At 22.0% G+C, this 17,072-nt stretch overlaps 3 protein-coding genes across 4 annotated transcripts; 1 reads left to right on the top strand and 2 right to left on the bottom strand.

Moving 5' to 3' along the window:
* Positions 1 to 903: 903 nt before the first annotated feature.
* LOC122716829 lies at positions 904 to 4,600 on the bottom strand. 2 transcript variants are annotated; one of them, XM_043940266.1, is made up of 8 exons: positions 4,540 to 4,600; positions 3,421 to 3,627; positions 2,996 to 3,257; positions 2,797 to 2,919; positions 2,237 to 2,398; positions 1,968 to 2,162; positions 1,373 to 1,563; positions 904 to 1,284 (listed from the first exon to the last, which is right to left on the bottom strand). In XM_043940266.1, the coding sequence occupies exons 2-8, from the start codon at positions 3,612 to 3,614 to the stop codon at positions 1,119 to 1,121; spliced, it is 1,293 nt and encodes a 430-aa protein (XP_043796201.1). In that variant the 5' UTR covers positions 3,615 to 3,627; positions 4,540 to 4,600; the 3' UTR covers positions 904 to 1,118. The 2 variants fall into 2 exon arrangements, with proteins under 2 accessions (XP_043796201.1, XP_043796200.1); XM_043940265.1 differs by lacking the exon at positions 4,540 to 4,600 and adding an exon at positions 3,848 to 4,058.
* Positions 4,601 to 7,725: 3,125 nt separating this feature from the next.
* Positions 7,726 to 11,062, bottom strand: LOC122716795 (zinc finger and SCAN domain-containing protein 2-like). Its single transcript, XM_043940191.1, has 3 exons — positions 10,743 to 11,062; positions 10,202 to 10,579; positions 7,726 to 9,875 (listed from the first exon to the last, which is right to left on the bottom strand). Exons 1-3 carry the CDS (start codon positions 10,881 to 10,883, stop codon positions 8,268 to 8,270), a joined length of 2,127 nt encoding a protein of 708 aa, XP_043796126.1. The 5' UTR covers positions 10,884 to 11,062; the 3' UTR covers positions 7,726 to 8,267.
* A 691-nt stretch (positions 11,063 to 11,753) lies between these two features.
* Positions 11,754 to 15,281, top strand: LOC122716806 (neural Wiskott-Aldrich syndrome protein-like). Its single transcript, XM_043940219.1, has 7 exons — positions 11,754 to 12,019; positions 12,640 to 12,920; positions 13,116 to 13,409; positions 13,515 to 13,821; positions 13,917 to 14,306; positions 14,387 to 14,643; positions 14,733 to 15,281. Exons 1-6 carry the CDS (start codon positions 11,924 to 11,926, stop codon positions 14,636 to 14,638), a joined length of 1,620 nt encoding a protein of 539 aa, XP_043796154.1. The 5' UTR covers positions 11,754 to 11,923; the 3' UTR covers positions 14,639 to 14,643; positions 14,733 to 15,281.
* The last annotated feature ends 1,791 nt before the right edge of the window (positions 15,282 to 17,072 follow it).

Raw genomic sequence — 17,072 nt, forward strand, 5'->3', positions numbered from 1 at the left:
ATGATATTTTAATTAATTTTATATTAATTAATTTTTATATTTATTTTATATTATTCAATTAATTTCTATATTTCAATAAATAAAATAATTTTCTAATTTGATGAAATATAAGTTTTATTATATGCAATGATATTAACAATATAACAAAAAAATGGAATAATGTTTTATAATATAAAAATCAGTGATACAGTTTTTCATATATGAATGTTCATATAATTTCAAATATAAAATAAAATATATATGTTTTATAAATGATGATTAATATAAAATTTGATTTTATATTTAAAATCTGTGTTTTTTTTTTTAGAATTGATTTGTACACATGTACATATGAAAATTTCTTAATTAATAATTTTTTTTAAATATTACTATTACTTATTGATATTTTTTTATTTTTCATTTATTTCTCTTTTTTTCTAATAAATAATTCATAATAAATCATTTTTTCAAAATATTTTTAAATATTTTAAACATATAATTTTTATTCAATAGATTTAATTTATGAAGTTAAAAAGATTTAATAAAGAAATAAAAACATATTTTTTTAATATTATTATTCATAATATATTTAATTTCTTCCCTTTTTTTCCTTCTTCTTTTCTCTGTCTTCTACCCATTTCCCCACTATCAAATAATATATTTAAAATATTTCATTCGTATATAATAGTATCTTCATTTGATAATGAAATTTCATTATCATTTACAAATCCGATTAGTTATATTAAATATTATTGACATAAAATTAATATGATCAAATTGCACACAAATATTTATATACAATATAATGGAACTGTAATACATGTGAATAAATATATTGAACACATGGAAGTTATAAAATTAGAATATAAACTTTAAATACTATTCTATATTCCGCATTATAATTTATTTATTATTTAATAAAAGTAAAAAAAATTATTTCTAATTCTTAATTTGTTCTATTTATTTTTTGCGAAAAATAAATTTATTTAACAATAAAATTTCGAGTCATTGATAATTTCAGAATAATTCTGAAAGCTTTTTCAAATGCTTATGTTTAATTGCTGATGTTTAAACGTGTATTAAACATATATTTAAATCTCTTAATTATGTTAAATTTACACGTTTGATATCTGTTATAACTATGTTTCATCAAAAGAAGTAATTATTTTAACATTCGGTCTTTGTGATTTAAAAGTTTCAACACCTTGTCTTGTAACAGATGTGCCACTTACATCAAGGTGTTCGAGATTCGATGCATTTAAAGCCAAGTGAACAAGACTTGAATTTGTAACATGTGGATAATTTCTGAAACATGTAAAAAATTTTTTATATTTATTTTATGAATTAGAAATTGCAGCATTTAATAATATCTAATATAATAATATAATAATACCTAACAACTAATGTTTTTAAATGAGGATTATTAAATATTCGTTTATCTCCTTCTACAACTATAACTTCTTCTGCAGAATTATTGATTATACGGTCACATGTATCACTTCCAAGAGCACAGATTGCTCTGTCTGTTATTAAACAACGTCCAAACATATAATTTTCCCAACGAAATCCATCTTCGACAAGAAACTATATAAATAAAGAAAAGAACAAGAAAAAAATGAGTAAAATAAAAATTATAAAATAAGATTGCAAATATAAATGTTAATATATTCGTGAAATATTTGAAAATATAAAAATTGATATACAAAAATGTTGATTAAGATTTATTTCTTTATTAAATCATAAAAAATTTAAATTAGAAAAGAGACAAAGTAAGATATAACTATGTTACATTATTTTTGTCTCATTTAACACAATTTTATCTAACAACAATTTCAATCATTTAATAGATAAGTTTCAGCCAATATTTTTGTACGTTATCTTTTATTTGTTTTGGTTTTAGAATCGATCTTCCAAAGATATGTTACGAATATATTAGCATTTTGTAAATGTTAAATTAATTTTATAATTTTTGCATATTATTATTATACTTGTGCAAGATTTCCATCTTCATATACAGGAAGTTGATTTAAAACTTCACGTTGTAAAGGTCGAGGTTCTGAATCAGGTGATTCTGCATTTCGTAAACTGGAAGGACATTCTAAATAAAGATGTGTCAAAGTTTTAGTACAACTAAAACATCCAACTTCACTATCACCAAGTGCAGTATCTCGTAAATCAAGAATCTGAAATATATAATTATTTAATTACTTGAATTATTAATTTATTAAATGAAAACATTAAGAAAAAGGTTGTTTACTTCTAATGTTTTAAATCCAAATCTTGTAGCTAAACTAGTATATGCTACACATTCACCTAAACGGTGACAAGAATTTAGCCTTAATTCTTTTAATTTTGGCATTTTACTAATAACCAATAATGAATGTGGAGTAAACCATTGACAATTACTTAGAATTAAACACTGAAAAATATATAGATATTATAAATCACTAAATATTATTTATAAATATGTATATATTAGTAAAAATTCAAATAAAATAAAATAAAAAATAATAATAAAAAGAACAAAAGAAATAATAAATGAAATTATATTTAATTGGTTCTTGTTTTTATATTATTAAAACATTAATATTTGTCACAAATTTGGAAGAAAGTGAGTTATTTAAAAATGAACCTACCAAATAATTATTAAGTGAAAGAACTTCTCAATTTGCAATTAGTGTAAGCAGTTGTTCTGTAACTTACAGTTATTTATTTATAATAAAATATAAAAAAGTGGTACAACAAAACTAATCAAATATATATGTATATACTAAAAGAAAAGTGAAAATACATGCAACTGAAAAATGAGATTCTTACTGTTAAATTAGGCATATGGAAATTCATTTTGAAAAAATATGATTTATTACTACGCAAATATCCCATTTTGCAACCTTCTAGTGAAAGTTTTTCTATTGTACTTGGAAAATCTGTTATTTGAATCTGTAAATAGAGATACATTTATTTAAAAGGATTTTTTAAATCTTTTATCTAAAAATAATTAAATATTTAAATTTACCTTGTCTCCATTAATGCAATATTCCTCAATAATCAATTCTTTCAATTGAGTGCATATAGTCTTAATTGAATTAAAAAAGCAAGGACTAAGTTCTGTGTCATGTTCACAATATAAATCACCACGCATAGCAAGACTTGTTGTTATAGGTTGAAGAAATTTTATATATTCTTTTAAGTCATTTAATAACATAGGTGTTTCTCGAAAATCTACCCTTCTCCATAAAGTTTTATCTTGTGCTATTTGGCCTAATCGTTGACAAGATCTGAAAAAAATAATAAAAATAATGAAAAAATTATTTATATATATTTTAATATATATTATAATGTATTAATATATTAATAACATATTATATATATTTTATATATAATCTTAAATTTATAAAATATTAATGTAATTATATGTATAAAGTTTTTTTTAAAACTTACAAATTTATTGCCATAAGGTCTTTAGGATTCAAATATTTAAATATATTTAACAAAACATCATCTGAGAAGTCTAATATATGTGGATGAATAATTATATTATTTGTCTTCTCATTTTCTTCAAATTTAATACGTTTCATATCATCCTCACTACTTGAAGCTTTAGGAGATAAAGATCTACTGCGTTTCATTTTCATTTTTTTTTTACACCTATACAAAATAGAAAATTAAAATAAAATATTTTTATATCTTAAATTGAAATACAATGAAATACAATTAAAATTTCAAAATTTTAAAAGTTATTTTGTATATTATATAAATAAAAATTTCTTATTATTAATTTTGCATAGTCATCATTTAATCCAAAAAATCAATCTGAGTAAGAGTTTGATTAAAAATTAAGTTTATAAATATAAATAATTATATATACATAAAACAAATTAAACGATTAGGTATCGAGAACACTTGTTCTTCTAATGGTTTTAATTCTTTTTGCATTTTGTTTTAATAATTTTAGAAAACTGAAAGTGTTTTCTGTTTTCAAATTGAAATTGACATAAAAACACAAAGAAAGTTTTGTTCACAAAACAGTCTAATTCTGACTGCTGAATAAGCTCTGTTTCTTTGGCTGAAACCCAGAAATAGTGATAAAATTTCTGCCAACCATATGCCACTATGATCAATGATCCTATATAAATTTTTATATATTTTATAAATAAAAGTAGATATTCTAATATATTTAAAAGAATTATTTATAAAAAAAAAATTATAATTTTAAAAAAAAAATTATATTACAATAATATTTAGTCTTATTTGCAAGAAATAAAAGTAAATTGTAAATTATACAATTTATATATATTATGAAAAAAATTTCTTTTATATCAAAAACATTTAGAAATCATCACAATCTAAACAAAAAATTGATGCTTAATAAAATTTAAACATTTATTGAATATTGGCAACATAATACATATATAACAATTTATATTTCAAAATTTTTATCTAATTAAATGAAATATCTTTTATTTAAATAAATTATAAGAATTCTCATATTTTCAAAAATCAACAAGTAATAACATAACCTTATGTTTCAAATAGTATCATTATATTATTGACACTTACCTGATTATTACCTACAATATCAAATAAAGAGAATTATATTTAAACAAATATTAATTTAAAAATTAAATATCTTAACATAATGTATTTAATTTATTTTATTTATTGAAAATATATACACAAAATGATGATTGCATATACTTTCCTCGTCAAACTAAACTTCTTACAAACTTGACTTTAGTTTATCATAATAATGTCTTTTAGATATATGAAAATTATTTTTAATAGAAATAAATTTATAAAAAATGTATAAAGAAATGTAAAAATATATAATTTAAATTTTATTAATAAGTCATATATGTAAAGAATAGTTTTAGAAAACATTTAATACGATTTCAAATGTTTTCAAAATCTCAAATTAATTATGAATGGAAACGAAGCGAGAACAATATAAATATCAAATTAATTTTTTTTAGATTTATTTCTTTTTTTAAAATATATTTTATAATTTTTAAACTATTCTTTTTAAATTATTGTTAGAATATATATATAATATTTAAAAATTTATTATTATTATTGTAAATAATAAATTTCAAAATTTAATTGTTTAAAGAATTATTTAATAAAAAGTATTTTTTTTAAGTCGATTTTTTGTTATCTATATATAAAAAATTAATGAAACATTAAATTCATATTGAAGATCATATTGTGTACGTACATATTAAAACATATTAGCTATTAAATATTTCAATTTATAAATTTAAAAAAATATTATTTTTATATTTGTAAATGGTTATTCAATAAAAATGAAATAAAAATTCATTCTCGAATTCATTCAATAAACAAAATTAAATTCGTTTAATAACAAAATTTCCCAATATTTGAAATATTTTTTTACGCAAAATGAATTCAAGTAAAAAAATTGTTAAATTTCATTTAAAAAAGAAAAATTATATTTTTTAACATCAATACATTTGTGAAAAAAATCATATCACGGAAGGAAAGGAAGAAAAGGAAACTTATTAAATATTATAAAACATTTTTCTAACTCTGAAAATATATAATTCGATTCAGTTAAAATTTATAAACTCAATAAACAAAATTAAAATTATTCTATATGTGGGATTAAAATAAATCTTATTTTACTATTTTTAGAATATTATAATATATTTAAATATAATATTAGTTGGAAAATATATACAATGTAAAATATAAAAATTAACAATATAAATTTCAAAAATAATCATATCTAAATAATTAATGTCATTTTATTTGCAAATTGCATATAGCAGGGGGCTATTTAAAATCAAAGAATTATTTGTTAGCTATTTTCTCATGAAATAAATGATTTTTATGATTAGGCACAAAGTATGCAATTAATAAAAGCATTATATCTTTGGATTATATCTATTTTACAATACTTTAATATGAATAGAGGTATTTTCTGCTTTGCTGAGAATACCATTTCCTTAGGAACAGTGCTAACAGTTTTTTGTCTTATTCACTGGACCATGTTATATACAATGTCATTTCTATAAATCTATATTTCAAATGTACATCTAATGCTAACTGATATAGAAACACAGTCTTAAACTCATTACTTCTGTTTTGATATATATATATATCATAATATAATATATATATATATATATATATATATATATTATAAAGTCTTGTATATATATATATATATATATACAAGACTTTATAATAAAATAAAATCTAACCAGTAAAATAAATTTTTTGTACTGTGGAATATTCATTTACATTTTAAGACATTTGTTATGCAACAACAAAATCTTATTAATATATGTTTGTAATAAAAATCCTGCGCTCAAATTTAATTGAAAATTTCATGTTCATGTTTATTTTAATGATGCATTAATTTTGTAAAAAATATGATATAAAATTGTGCAATTTAAATTTTTTATTAACTTGTTACATAAGATATAATGAAAAAGATGCAGATAAATTAAATATCAAACAAAATTTGGAATAAATTATAAATTTTTGGTAATATACTTATTATTGTGCAAAAATACAAAATTTAATATATATATACTGAGAATATATTTTTGTTATATTGTTATATTAAGTTATACTTGCCCCCTGTTTTTGATTTTGAAAGTGAAATTAAAAAAAAGCCATATAAATTAAATGATAATGCTAATTATATACAGATGCAATAGAAGTAATGTGGCTTAAGAAATATAAATTCTTTTAATTCTTCTTGATTTTGGTCAATATATGCTGAAAATTTAGCAAGAAATTTAGATAATTATAATTTCTCATATACTTATTTTCAAAAATTCATTGTATGGCACGCTTTTATTTGTTAGAAAATAACGATTTTGAGATCGTTGTACTCTAGTGCTATACAATATACACATATGTATATTGTAAGTACACTTAACTGAAATCTTAATTATATTGGAGCTAATCTGATTAGATTGCACCTGATGTTGTTATCTTACTATTACCAATTTATATATAATATAAATTTCTTTGGTCTTAGATTTTGTTTTGTATTCTAATTTACATATAAATCATATAATTCTAAAATAATTTGCAAAATGGTCATAGATTGTTGCAATCACTGCTCAAAAAAAGAAAAAAAAAAGAAAATAAAAAACAAATTTATCTACTTTTGATAACTATATATCTAATATATATAATTATAAAAAATATTGCACAAAATAAAATATAAAACAACCATTAATTCTTGCATGACAGATGCAGGATTATTTTAACACAACAATATTCATACTTTATTTCTTATTTTAAAGTGTTATAATTGTAAATAAATAATATTGAAATTCAATATTTTTTCAATAAATTATTTTTTTCAATAAATTAATCAGAATTATTGGTTGTCTCAAATTATATTATAAAGAAAAATTAAAGCATCAAATTCAGATCTGATGCATCACAAACAAAACTTTTGTTTTTTAATGTTAATAATAAACATTATTATATGTATATATTTTGAATCAGAATTCTTTTCTTTTAAAAGTAAAGAAAAAAAATTCTTTGCTTTTCTATGCTATATCATATTGATTTTGCATCGATCTGCCGCATCGCTATCAGAATTTCATTATTTGAAGATTAATATCTTAATATCATTTTCATTGTTCATAAAAAATATAATTTAAATATTGATTATATCAATATCAATATCAATAATTAATAAAGGTAACAAAAATATTATATATTAATGAAATTTATAAAAGAATATGATTATTTCTAGTATATTATTTTAATTTTATTTATATAAGCAATTAAAATAATTGATAATTCATACTGATTATATATTGATTTCATTTTAACTTAATGAAAATATATTTCTAATCAGGTATTGGAACAACCTTATGACTATTCATACACACTTAAATTTTGTAGCACACAATCTGTTTGAATATTAAATAACAGTGTGCATTCATATAAAACAGCATGCATTTCATACTTGTAATATTTTACTGGCAAAATATATACATAGTGTATAATTTCAAGTTAAGCTCATAAGCCACTGAAGATTCTACTTTCTGATTGATAGAATATTGATAGAATATAAATGATAAGTTATTTAACTTTTAATTTATTTAAAATAATAATATTTAAAAATTCATTTTTTTTGTCTTATTAAAGTACAAAAAATTTCCTTCTTGAATAACAGAAGGCATAGTTTAAGAAAATATTTTAGCGTGTCATAAAATTTCTCTTGCTCACATAACAACAATTTTGTGATTGTTACCATTTGGCAAGAGAACATAATAGACACGCTTCCCCTTATCTCATTGAAACTCTTGTATATTATTATGATATTGATTATTAAATGAACCATTTGGTTGTTCATTTCTTTCAATAACACTTTGCATTTCAACCGTTGATCCATTATTAGACTGTCCATTGCTATTATTTAAGTTCCCAGAATTATTAACATTACTTGTTACTATGTTTATATTATTTGTATTAGATTGTTGTGTTTGTTGTTGTTGTTGCTGACCATTTACAGTATTATGAGAAGAATTATTATTCTTTGATCTGTGCCTAAGTTTATGAGTTGTAAGATATTGTTTTACAGAAAATGCTTTGTGACAAATATCACATTTATATGGTAAAGGATCCTGACAATTTACACCATCTCCAATAGTTGAAGCATGAGTTGTTAAATGCATTAAATAGTAATGTTTTACTACAAATGATTTTCCACAAGTTTCACAAATATACGGACCCGATACACCATGCGTTTTACGATGTTTGTGAAGATTGTCTTTTCGAGAAAAATTTTTACCACACATTTCACACTGATGCATCTTTTCACCTGTATGAGATACAGAATGCCTAACTAAATGTTCTTTGCGACTAAATGCTTTTGAACACGTAGTACACACATAGGGACGTTCACCAGTATGTAGTTTTCTATGTTGATAAAGATGTTCTTTCCGTTTAAATGGTTTACCACAAACATCACAACTAAATGAATTGCTATTATTTTGTAAAGAATCTTCTTTATTATTACTATTATCAGATGTTTCATTTAAAAGATTTTGAACAGAGCAATTATGACCATTTAATTGATTTATGGAAGAAAAAATTTTGCCACATTCTTTACAAGTAGTATTTCTATGATTTTGTGAAATAACTTGAGGATTGACAGTAATTAGAGATGTTGGTTCAGGTCCTGGTTTTATTCTTAGAAATTCGGAGATTTGCCCGATTGAGTTGCGAGATATTGTATCTTCCGACTTAAATTCTTTTGTCTCTTCTCGAACAGTTTGTGTAACTAAAGGTGCTTCTTTAAATCCTAAATTTAAAAATACTTCTGGTGTGGCTTGTACAGTATAACTTTGTACATTTTGAGTACCACTTTCATCTTTTGGAGTTTCAGATTGTACTTTCTGAATGATTTGTTGATTTTGTTTAGCATCAGGTTCTGATTTTAAAATTATATTATTATTTTGATGCACTATTTGTGCTTGAGGCTCCTGCTTAATAGGAAATTCTTGTTGTGTAGCAATTTGTACTTGTTTTTCAATTTGTTGAAGTTGTCTATGTTTTTCAAACTCTCTTTGCTGTCTTTGTAATTGTTGAATCTGTTGTGTTATTTGTGACTGATTTTGTTGCTGCTGTTGTTGACCAACTTGTGTTTGATTTTGTGGTTGAGAAATTTGTTGAGAAATTTGTCTTTGTGATTGCATTTGTTGATTTATTTGGCCATGATTTTGAATTTGATTTTGCACTTGTTGAATTTGCGATGTAGAACTTTGTTGATCATTAATTTGATTTTGTGGTTCATTTGATTGTTGCGGAGATACTTGCTGTGAAGTCTGTTGTTGATAACTATAATGTGTTTCTGCTGTTGCTTCTACAACAGCAGCTGCCATACCTCCTGGTTGCATCTGGAATATATATATATAATAATTAAGTAAATTTTTTGTTTGTATAAAATAAAAAATTGTTTTTATATAATAGATTTTATATTAAATTTTGTTTTTATATAATTTGTTTAAATAATAGAAAAAGTAATAATATAGTAATAAAAGTAATAATTTTTTTATAAGAAAATGATTATATTTCAAAAAAATTCTGATATAAAATAAATTTTATTACATAAAAATATATTAATATAATAAATAAAAAATTAAACTTTAATAACAATGTAAATAAAAAATAATATTGATAATTTATGATATTTATTATCAATATTATTATTGTTGTAACAAACCTGCATGGCACATTTATATTGTTGAACTCTTGCTTGAACTCCACTAATAATTTGAATATTTGAAGTATTTATATTACTAACAACAACAGGTTGTTGTATTTGTTGATCATTGTTAATTATTTGATTTCCTGTTGTTGGTGCTACTTTTTCAATTGACTTTAATACTTCATTTTCAGGTGTTACAGGTCTATCCTTTTCTGTATTTTTCACATAAACCTTACCTTCCTTTAGAAAATCTTCAGAGAATCGTAGTGAAGTAAAATATGATTCTAACATACCCTCTGCACTTACAACTGTTTCTCTAAATTCAATAAAGTTTTCTAATTTCTTTACACATTCGTGACAAACAATTTTTGGCAAAGAATCCTCTTCTAAAACCTTAAAATATCAATTAAATACAATTTATCGATATAAATCAATTGCTTAATTATATTATATTATTAAATAAAGAATTAGCATAACTAAAAATATCCACAAATCTATTTTATAATATAAGTTTTTCAAGATCTTTTTCAATCGAAAAAAAGATATCTAGTCTTACCTGTATAGGCAAACATGTTTGAATCTTTGTTTGAAGTTGTCGTCTACGACCTTCTTCCCGGAAGATGTTCATTTTGGTTCCTTCGTTGCTAGTACACAATCTACACAGTTCGTAATAATTCACTCTTCGATATCCAGACATTATTTTCCCGCGGAAAACTCAATTGCGCGACCTTATGAAAATCGCGAATGACTTTGTTTTCAAAGAAATACACACGTGACAATGATCACTGTTGCACTATCATCATGAACATTGCTGTTTTGCATGTAAAATAAGATTTTGCTTGATATCGCATTTCTGAGACTACATGAATCGCATCCGTAGCCATTTGCAGTTTGTGATTATAGCGACAACGAAGGATAAGAAAACGCGCTAAAAATTTAAACTTGCTCTTAAACTGTGTACAAACAATTTACAAACTTTTATTATAATACATTATATACAATTATATATTATATAAAATTGCTTATATAAATTACTTATACATTTTAAGATTACTTATAGATTATTTACAAATATAATGGATATTAATTATAATGATATTCGTATTTATTTATTATATTAAATAATGAAAAATATATATTATAGTATTTGCAATTTTTAATTATTAACAATATATATGAATATAAGATATACATTTATATGAATAAAATATATAAAATATTGTTAAATAAAAAAGAATGTTTTAAATTTACATTTTACATAATATAAAAAATTTTAACTATATTTATTTTATTGATTTATAATATAACTAAGACAAAAAATTAAAAATGTAGAAAGTATATTTACACTCATTTTTATGTTGCTATAAGATATATAAATGAAAGATAATAAAGATTACATAAAATATATAACAATACTGCAACAATACTTTATAATGTGAGGTCCAATCTGATTTAAGAGCAAAAATATATCGAATGAGGAAACGTGGAACATTGAACCGGATAGATGAAAATGTCATCACCAACTGGTAGAGTTTCCTGTGTAGAATAGTATCAGGAATAGCTTTGATAGGTGGTGATTGACCAATTTTAATTGTACGAATTTCATATTAATGTGTGCATTCAATTTTTAAAAATGTATAAAAATAGAAAATATTGATAATAAATTATGAATCAAAATCTATCGAATGAGAAAAAACATGGTAAGAAATTAGTACAAGAATCCTAACCTTGCTAAAGATGAAGTCAGGCACTATGGACAAACATAGAGGTTCTACGCTTTTAAAAGCGGAAGAAAATGAACAAGTCTTCCAATTGATAGGAAATCGGTGTCAGGTAAGAATTATTGTATTGAAAATTTTTAAATACGAATATTATAATTATTATTATAATACAATGATTTTGACCTAAATTTGTCAATCAACAGATTTAAATAAACATTTGTCATTTTATTTTTATATTATTTTTAAATATTTTTGTTATTAAGTTAGTTTTAAGTTAGTTTAGTTAATTAAAGATTAATTTCGTTTATTTATTAAATGAAAAATTTATAGAAAATATATATTATAAAAGATTTGATATTGATATAATTAATATTTTATTAATACTACATATAAAATTTTTAACATTTTCAACATTAGTCATTTTATATGAAAGCAGTTCTATGCATAGTATTTTTGAACTATAAATTTGTATGAAAAATTAAAAATATATATTAATTTTATATGATTTAAATAAAGATTTATAATTATGCAAATATTTTTTATATTAGAGTGTGAAATGTAAATATTAATAAATTGTAAATATTTTTATTTAATTATTTAAATAATTTATAAATTAAAAATATTTATGATTTTGTTATTTATTTAAATTATATATCACAATGGAAATTAATAATGTAATATTTTAAATAAGTAATATAATAATAAAAGAAATACAATTTATATTTTTTGTAGTGTCTAGCAGCTGGAGTTATTCAATTATATTTGACTGAACCGCCTTTACATAAAGAATGGATAAAAAAAACTACAGGTATTATAACATTGATAAGAGATAATCCTAGACGTAGTTTTTTCCTTCGTTTGTATTGCTTACAAAGGAAAGCAATGTTATGGGAACATGAAGTTTATAATGCAATGGATTATAAAGCACCATTGATTTATTTTCATACATTTGAAGCAGAAGATTGTATGGCTGCTTTTAATTTTGCAAGTGAAACAGATGCTGTTACACTAAGGTAAATTAAATTAAAGCATAGAATAGAAATATTAATTGAAATATTAATTGAAATAAAATTGAAATATTTTTTTATAAATTTAATTCTAATTGTATATTATAAGATTAAAATGTATTAAAATTTCTTTCTCTATATATAAATAATATTAAAATAGAAGATATAAAAAGAGATAAAAAAATTATTATTTGATTTTAGAAATATTCTTCTTGGTAAACTGAATACTAAACGTCAGAGAAGGCAACAAAGACGATCTAAAGTAGAAGGAGAAACTCAGCATGGTGCAACATTACCATGGAGAAATCAAAGCAATACATCACCAATTGCATTTAATACAGGATCAACTTCTAATTTATTAAATGGAACTCCAACTGCTATTGGTGTTAATAGGAGTGCTTCTAGTAGTTCTATGTATAAAAGTAAAAAGAAAAAGCGAGATAAAATTAAGAAAAAATTAACTAAAGATGATATTGGGCCTCCATCTGATTTTAGGTTGAAATTTGATTATATTATGATTGATTATATTATTTTAGTTTGTAATTTTAGCTACATAATTGATAATTTTTATATTTTTTATATTTATTTTAATATTTTTAGACATGTTACGCATTTTGCATGGAATGCTAACAGTAAAGAATTGGAATTAGAAAAAATTGATCCACATTTAAAAATGTTTCTCGATAAGGTTGGCGTATCGGAATGCCAATTTAGAAATCAAGACACGCGTGATTTTATTTATGATTTTATTGAAAAACATGGTGGTATGAATGCTATTAGAGAAGATATAAATTCATCTATCCCAAAAACTAATGCACAACAACAATTGCAACAGCAAATACGACAACCTCCAACAGCACTTCAAAGACAGGAATATCCTCCTCCAGTTCCTGCAAGAACAGTACCTGTTTGTATATTTGTTATTATAATATTATTAATTGTTATTATATACTATATATTATTATACAAAATGAATGAATTTTACAAACAATATTTTTACAGCATCAAACTCGAATTGCTCCACCATTGCCTCCAAATCGATTTAATACACCTTCAACACCACCAAGTGCACCACCAAGTGCACCACCAGTTCATAGAACATTGCCAACTCGACCACCACCACCTTTAACTTCTGCACCATCACTTCCACCACCTCCACCTCCACCTCCTCCACCACCACCTCCACCTGCTCCAGCTCCACGCTCAAAAAGTAATTTGACTACATCTGTTCCAACTCCACCACCATTACCTAATTTATTAAATTCTGATGATGGAACTATTAACACAAGTGCTATCAATAATAATAATAGTAATAATAATAATAATAATGAAGATATTGCTGATTTGAGATCAACTCTTATGGAATCTATAAGAAGTGGCACTACTCTTCGAGTTAGTATGAAAATTTAAAATTGTAATCACTAAATGTTTTAATGATATATAACATTTTGATTATATATTCATTATTATAGAAAATCGATAAATCAGAAATAAAACAAAATCCCCCACCAGACGATTCTAGAAATGCTTTATTAGAGCAAATTCGTCAAGGAATTGAATTAAGGCCCGTTTCGAATGAAGCAAAAAATAAAACGACATCAACATTTCAAGGAGGTTTGGCTAGTGCTTTGTCAAGGGCTCTTGCTGAGCGATCGAGTGCAATACATAGTGAAAGTGATGATTCAACTAGTGAATCCAGTGATGATTATGAATGGGATGATTAACTCAGGTTAGTTAGAATTTAATAATATATTATAGAATTTAATAATATATTAGATTATAAAATATCTTCTTGATAAGAATATGAAATTATTTCAGATGAAATATATAATTCGAGAAATGAAATAATATATCACTGTGATAAATCTGCTATCAATAAATATGTAAACAGAATAGCTATAAATGTATAATATAAAGATTTTGAATTAGATATCCAAAGAAGCATGAAAATCATATGTAAATTTTTCAAAAAAGAAATCACTTAAATGTGTTATCAGGAAATAAGGCACAATTATATGGATAGGACAAGTAAGAGCAGAATAAAAATCTTAGTATAATATCAACAAAATTATAATATATTTATCTGAAAAAGAAAAAAAATACTAGAAAGAAAATAAGATATTATATAGCACAACAAATCTATAAAAATTGATTTTTCAATAATATTTATTTGTTTAATCGATAATTAATATTTGCCAAATAAAACGAGTACTATAAAAACGATTATATTCATGCTGTTTCAATAAATATAAGAAATATCATAATAAATACAATTAAGTAAAAATTATTATAACCATATAGTACAGTTAGTAGTATTACAAATTTCATGTAAGTTTATATTATTATTTTAAAAATTAGCACATTTCCTGTATAATAATTGTAAAATTTACCTTATCCTGCCCAATTTATATGACTCAAAATATATGCAATTTTAAGTTAGCAATAATGTTAGTACAAGATGTACATTTACAAAATTGTAAATATATAATTTTCAAATTAATTGGAATATAAATATCAATCTGAATGGAACAAAAAACAAAAAGTATTAAAAATATTACATTTTTTTTAATTTACTCTGAAATTTTAATAATTTCGATTATTTTAAATTATAATATTTTTGATAATTAATAATTAGAAAACATACATTGAAACTATATTAATTTGTATTTATATATATTATTATATAGATCAACTTTAAGCATTTAAGTTTTTGTTTATTATAAAATATTGAGCATTAAAATCAACTTATATACCTGATATTTCAAATGCAGAAATTGATCCTTATAAAAGTATATAAGTTATATTTAAATCTATTAATATACAAAATTTTTGTTAAAGAAGAAACTTTCTCAATTTCTCACGTACTGTTTTATTTATAGACTTAGAAACTCACTTAAGATATCTATATAATGGCCTTGTATCTAGTCGCTTATGAAACTGAAAATAGGTGTCCTGAACTGATGTAAATTATAATATCCTAAAAGAGTTTCTAAAGTCTTTAAACAATTTAATGAATTAAGAGTTGATAATTTTTAACTTTTTATTATTAAGTTTTTATGATTTTTTTTTTATTTTTTAATTTATTGTATCAATATAATCTGTCGGCCTCCGTTCTAAGAAAGTTATAAAAATAATTTTTCATAAAATTAAGCGAATTAAATTAATTTCTATAATAAAGCATGACTATTTTTGCATTGTTGGATAATATATAATTTATATCATTTGTTCAAATAAAAAAATAGCGTATCAAATGATTTAAATGTATCCTTCTAAAATATAAGGTTACTATAATATAGTAAACTAATGATATAGTAAAAATTGTATTTCATGCAATGATATAGGTGATAAACCTGTGGCAATGGAGCAAAATTCGAGAATGTTATTTATACATATACATATATATGACAAAATGTATTATGTAAGGAATAAAATAGAATGTTACTATGGAGAAATCCTAGTCACATAGGAATGAGAAAAAAGAATATGTTAATTATGAATTATTATATTTTATTATTATATGCAATATTATTGCATATATTATAAATACTATTTGACATCCAAAATTCGATTAATTAAAAATTATATAGTTGCAAGGTTTTTGCTTTAATTATTATTGAATATTAAAAAAAATATTAAAAATAAAAGTGTAATCAAGAAAAAAAGAAACTATAACTATGTTTGTTAACTAAAATAAAGAGAAAATAGCCAGAAATGTTAAAGTAAAAAACTTGTTACAAGTAATAAATTAATAAAATTGTATAAAGAACGATAGAATCACACAATTTTATTTTGAATGCATTATATAGAAGTATTGTTGCATTTAAGGAGAAAGAAAGAACTATTAATGGACATTTTTATCCATTTTTAAAAAGTATATTGTTCTTTTATTAAGTGTAAATATAATGTTACAAATCATACTATGTTTGTATTATAACTACCAAATATCAAAAAAGTATGAAAAAGAACTTAATATTAATTTACTTATAACATATAATTTCCTTTTCATTTCCTGTATCATTTTTTGTATTATTTGAAAATATAAAGTTGTATATAATTTATAATGCAAATTTTATAAAATAATAAGAATGGATTTTTTATTATAACAGAATAAAAAATTAAATTTTCACAAAATTAATGAGAATTCATAGAAAAAATTTA

The sequence above is a fragment of the Apis laboriosa genome, unplaced genomic scaffold, assembly GCF_014066325.1.
Source record: "Apis laboriosa isolate Shangri-la unplaced genomic scaffold, ASM1406632v1 scaffold49_cov149, whole genome shotgun sequence".
NCBI lineage: Eukaryota > Metazoa > Arthropoda > Insecta > Hymenoptera > Apidae > Apis > Apis laboriosa.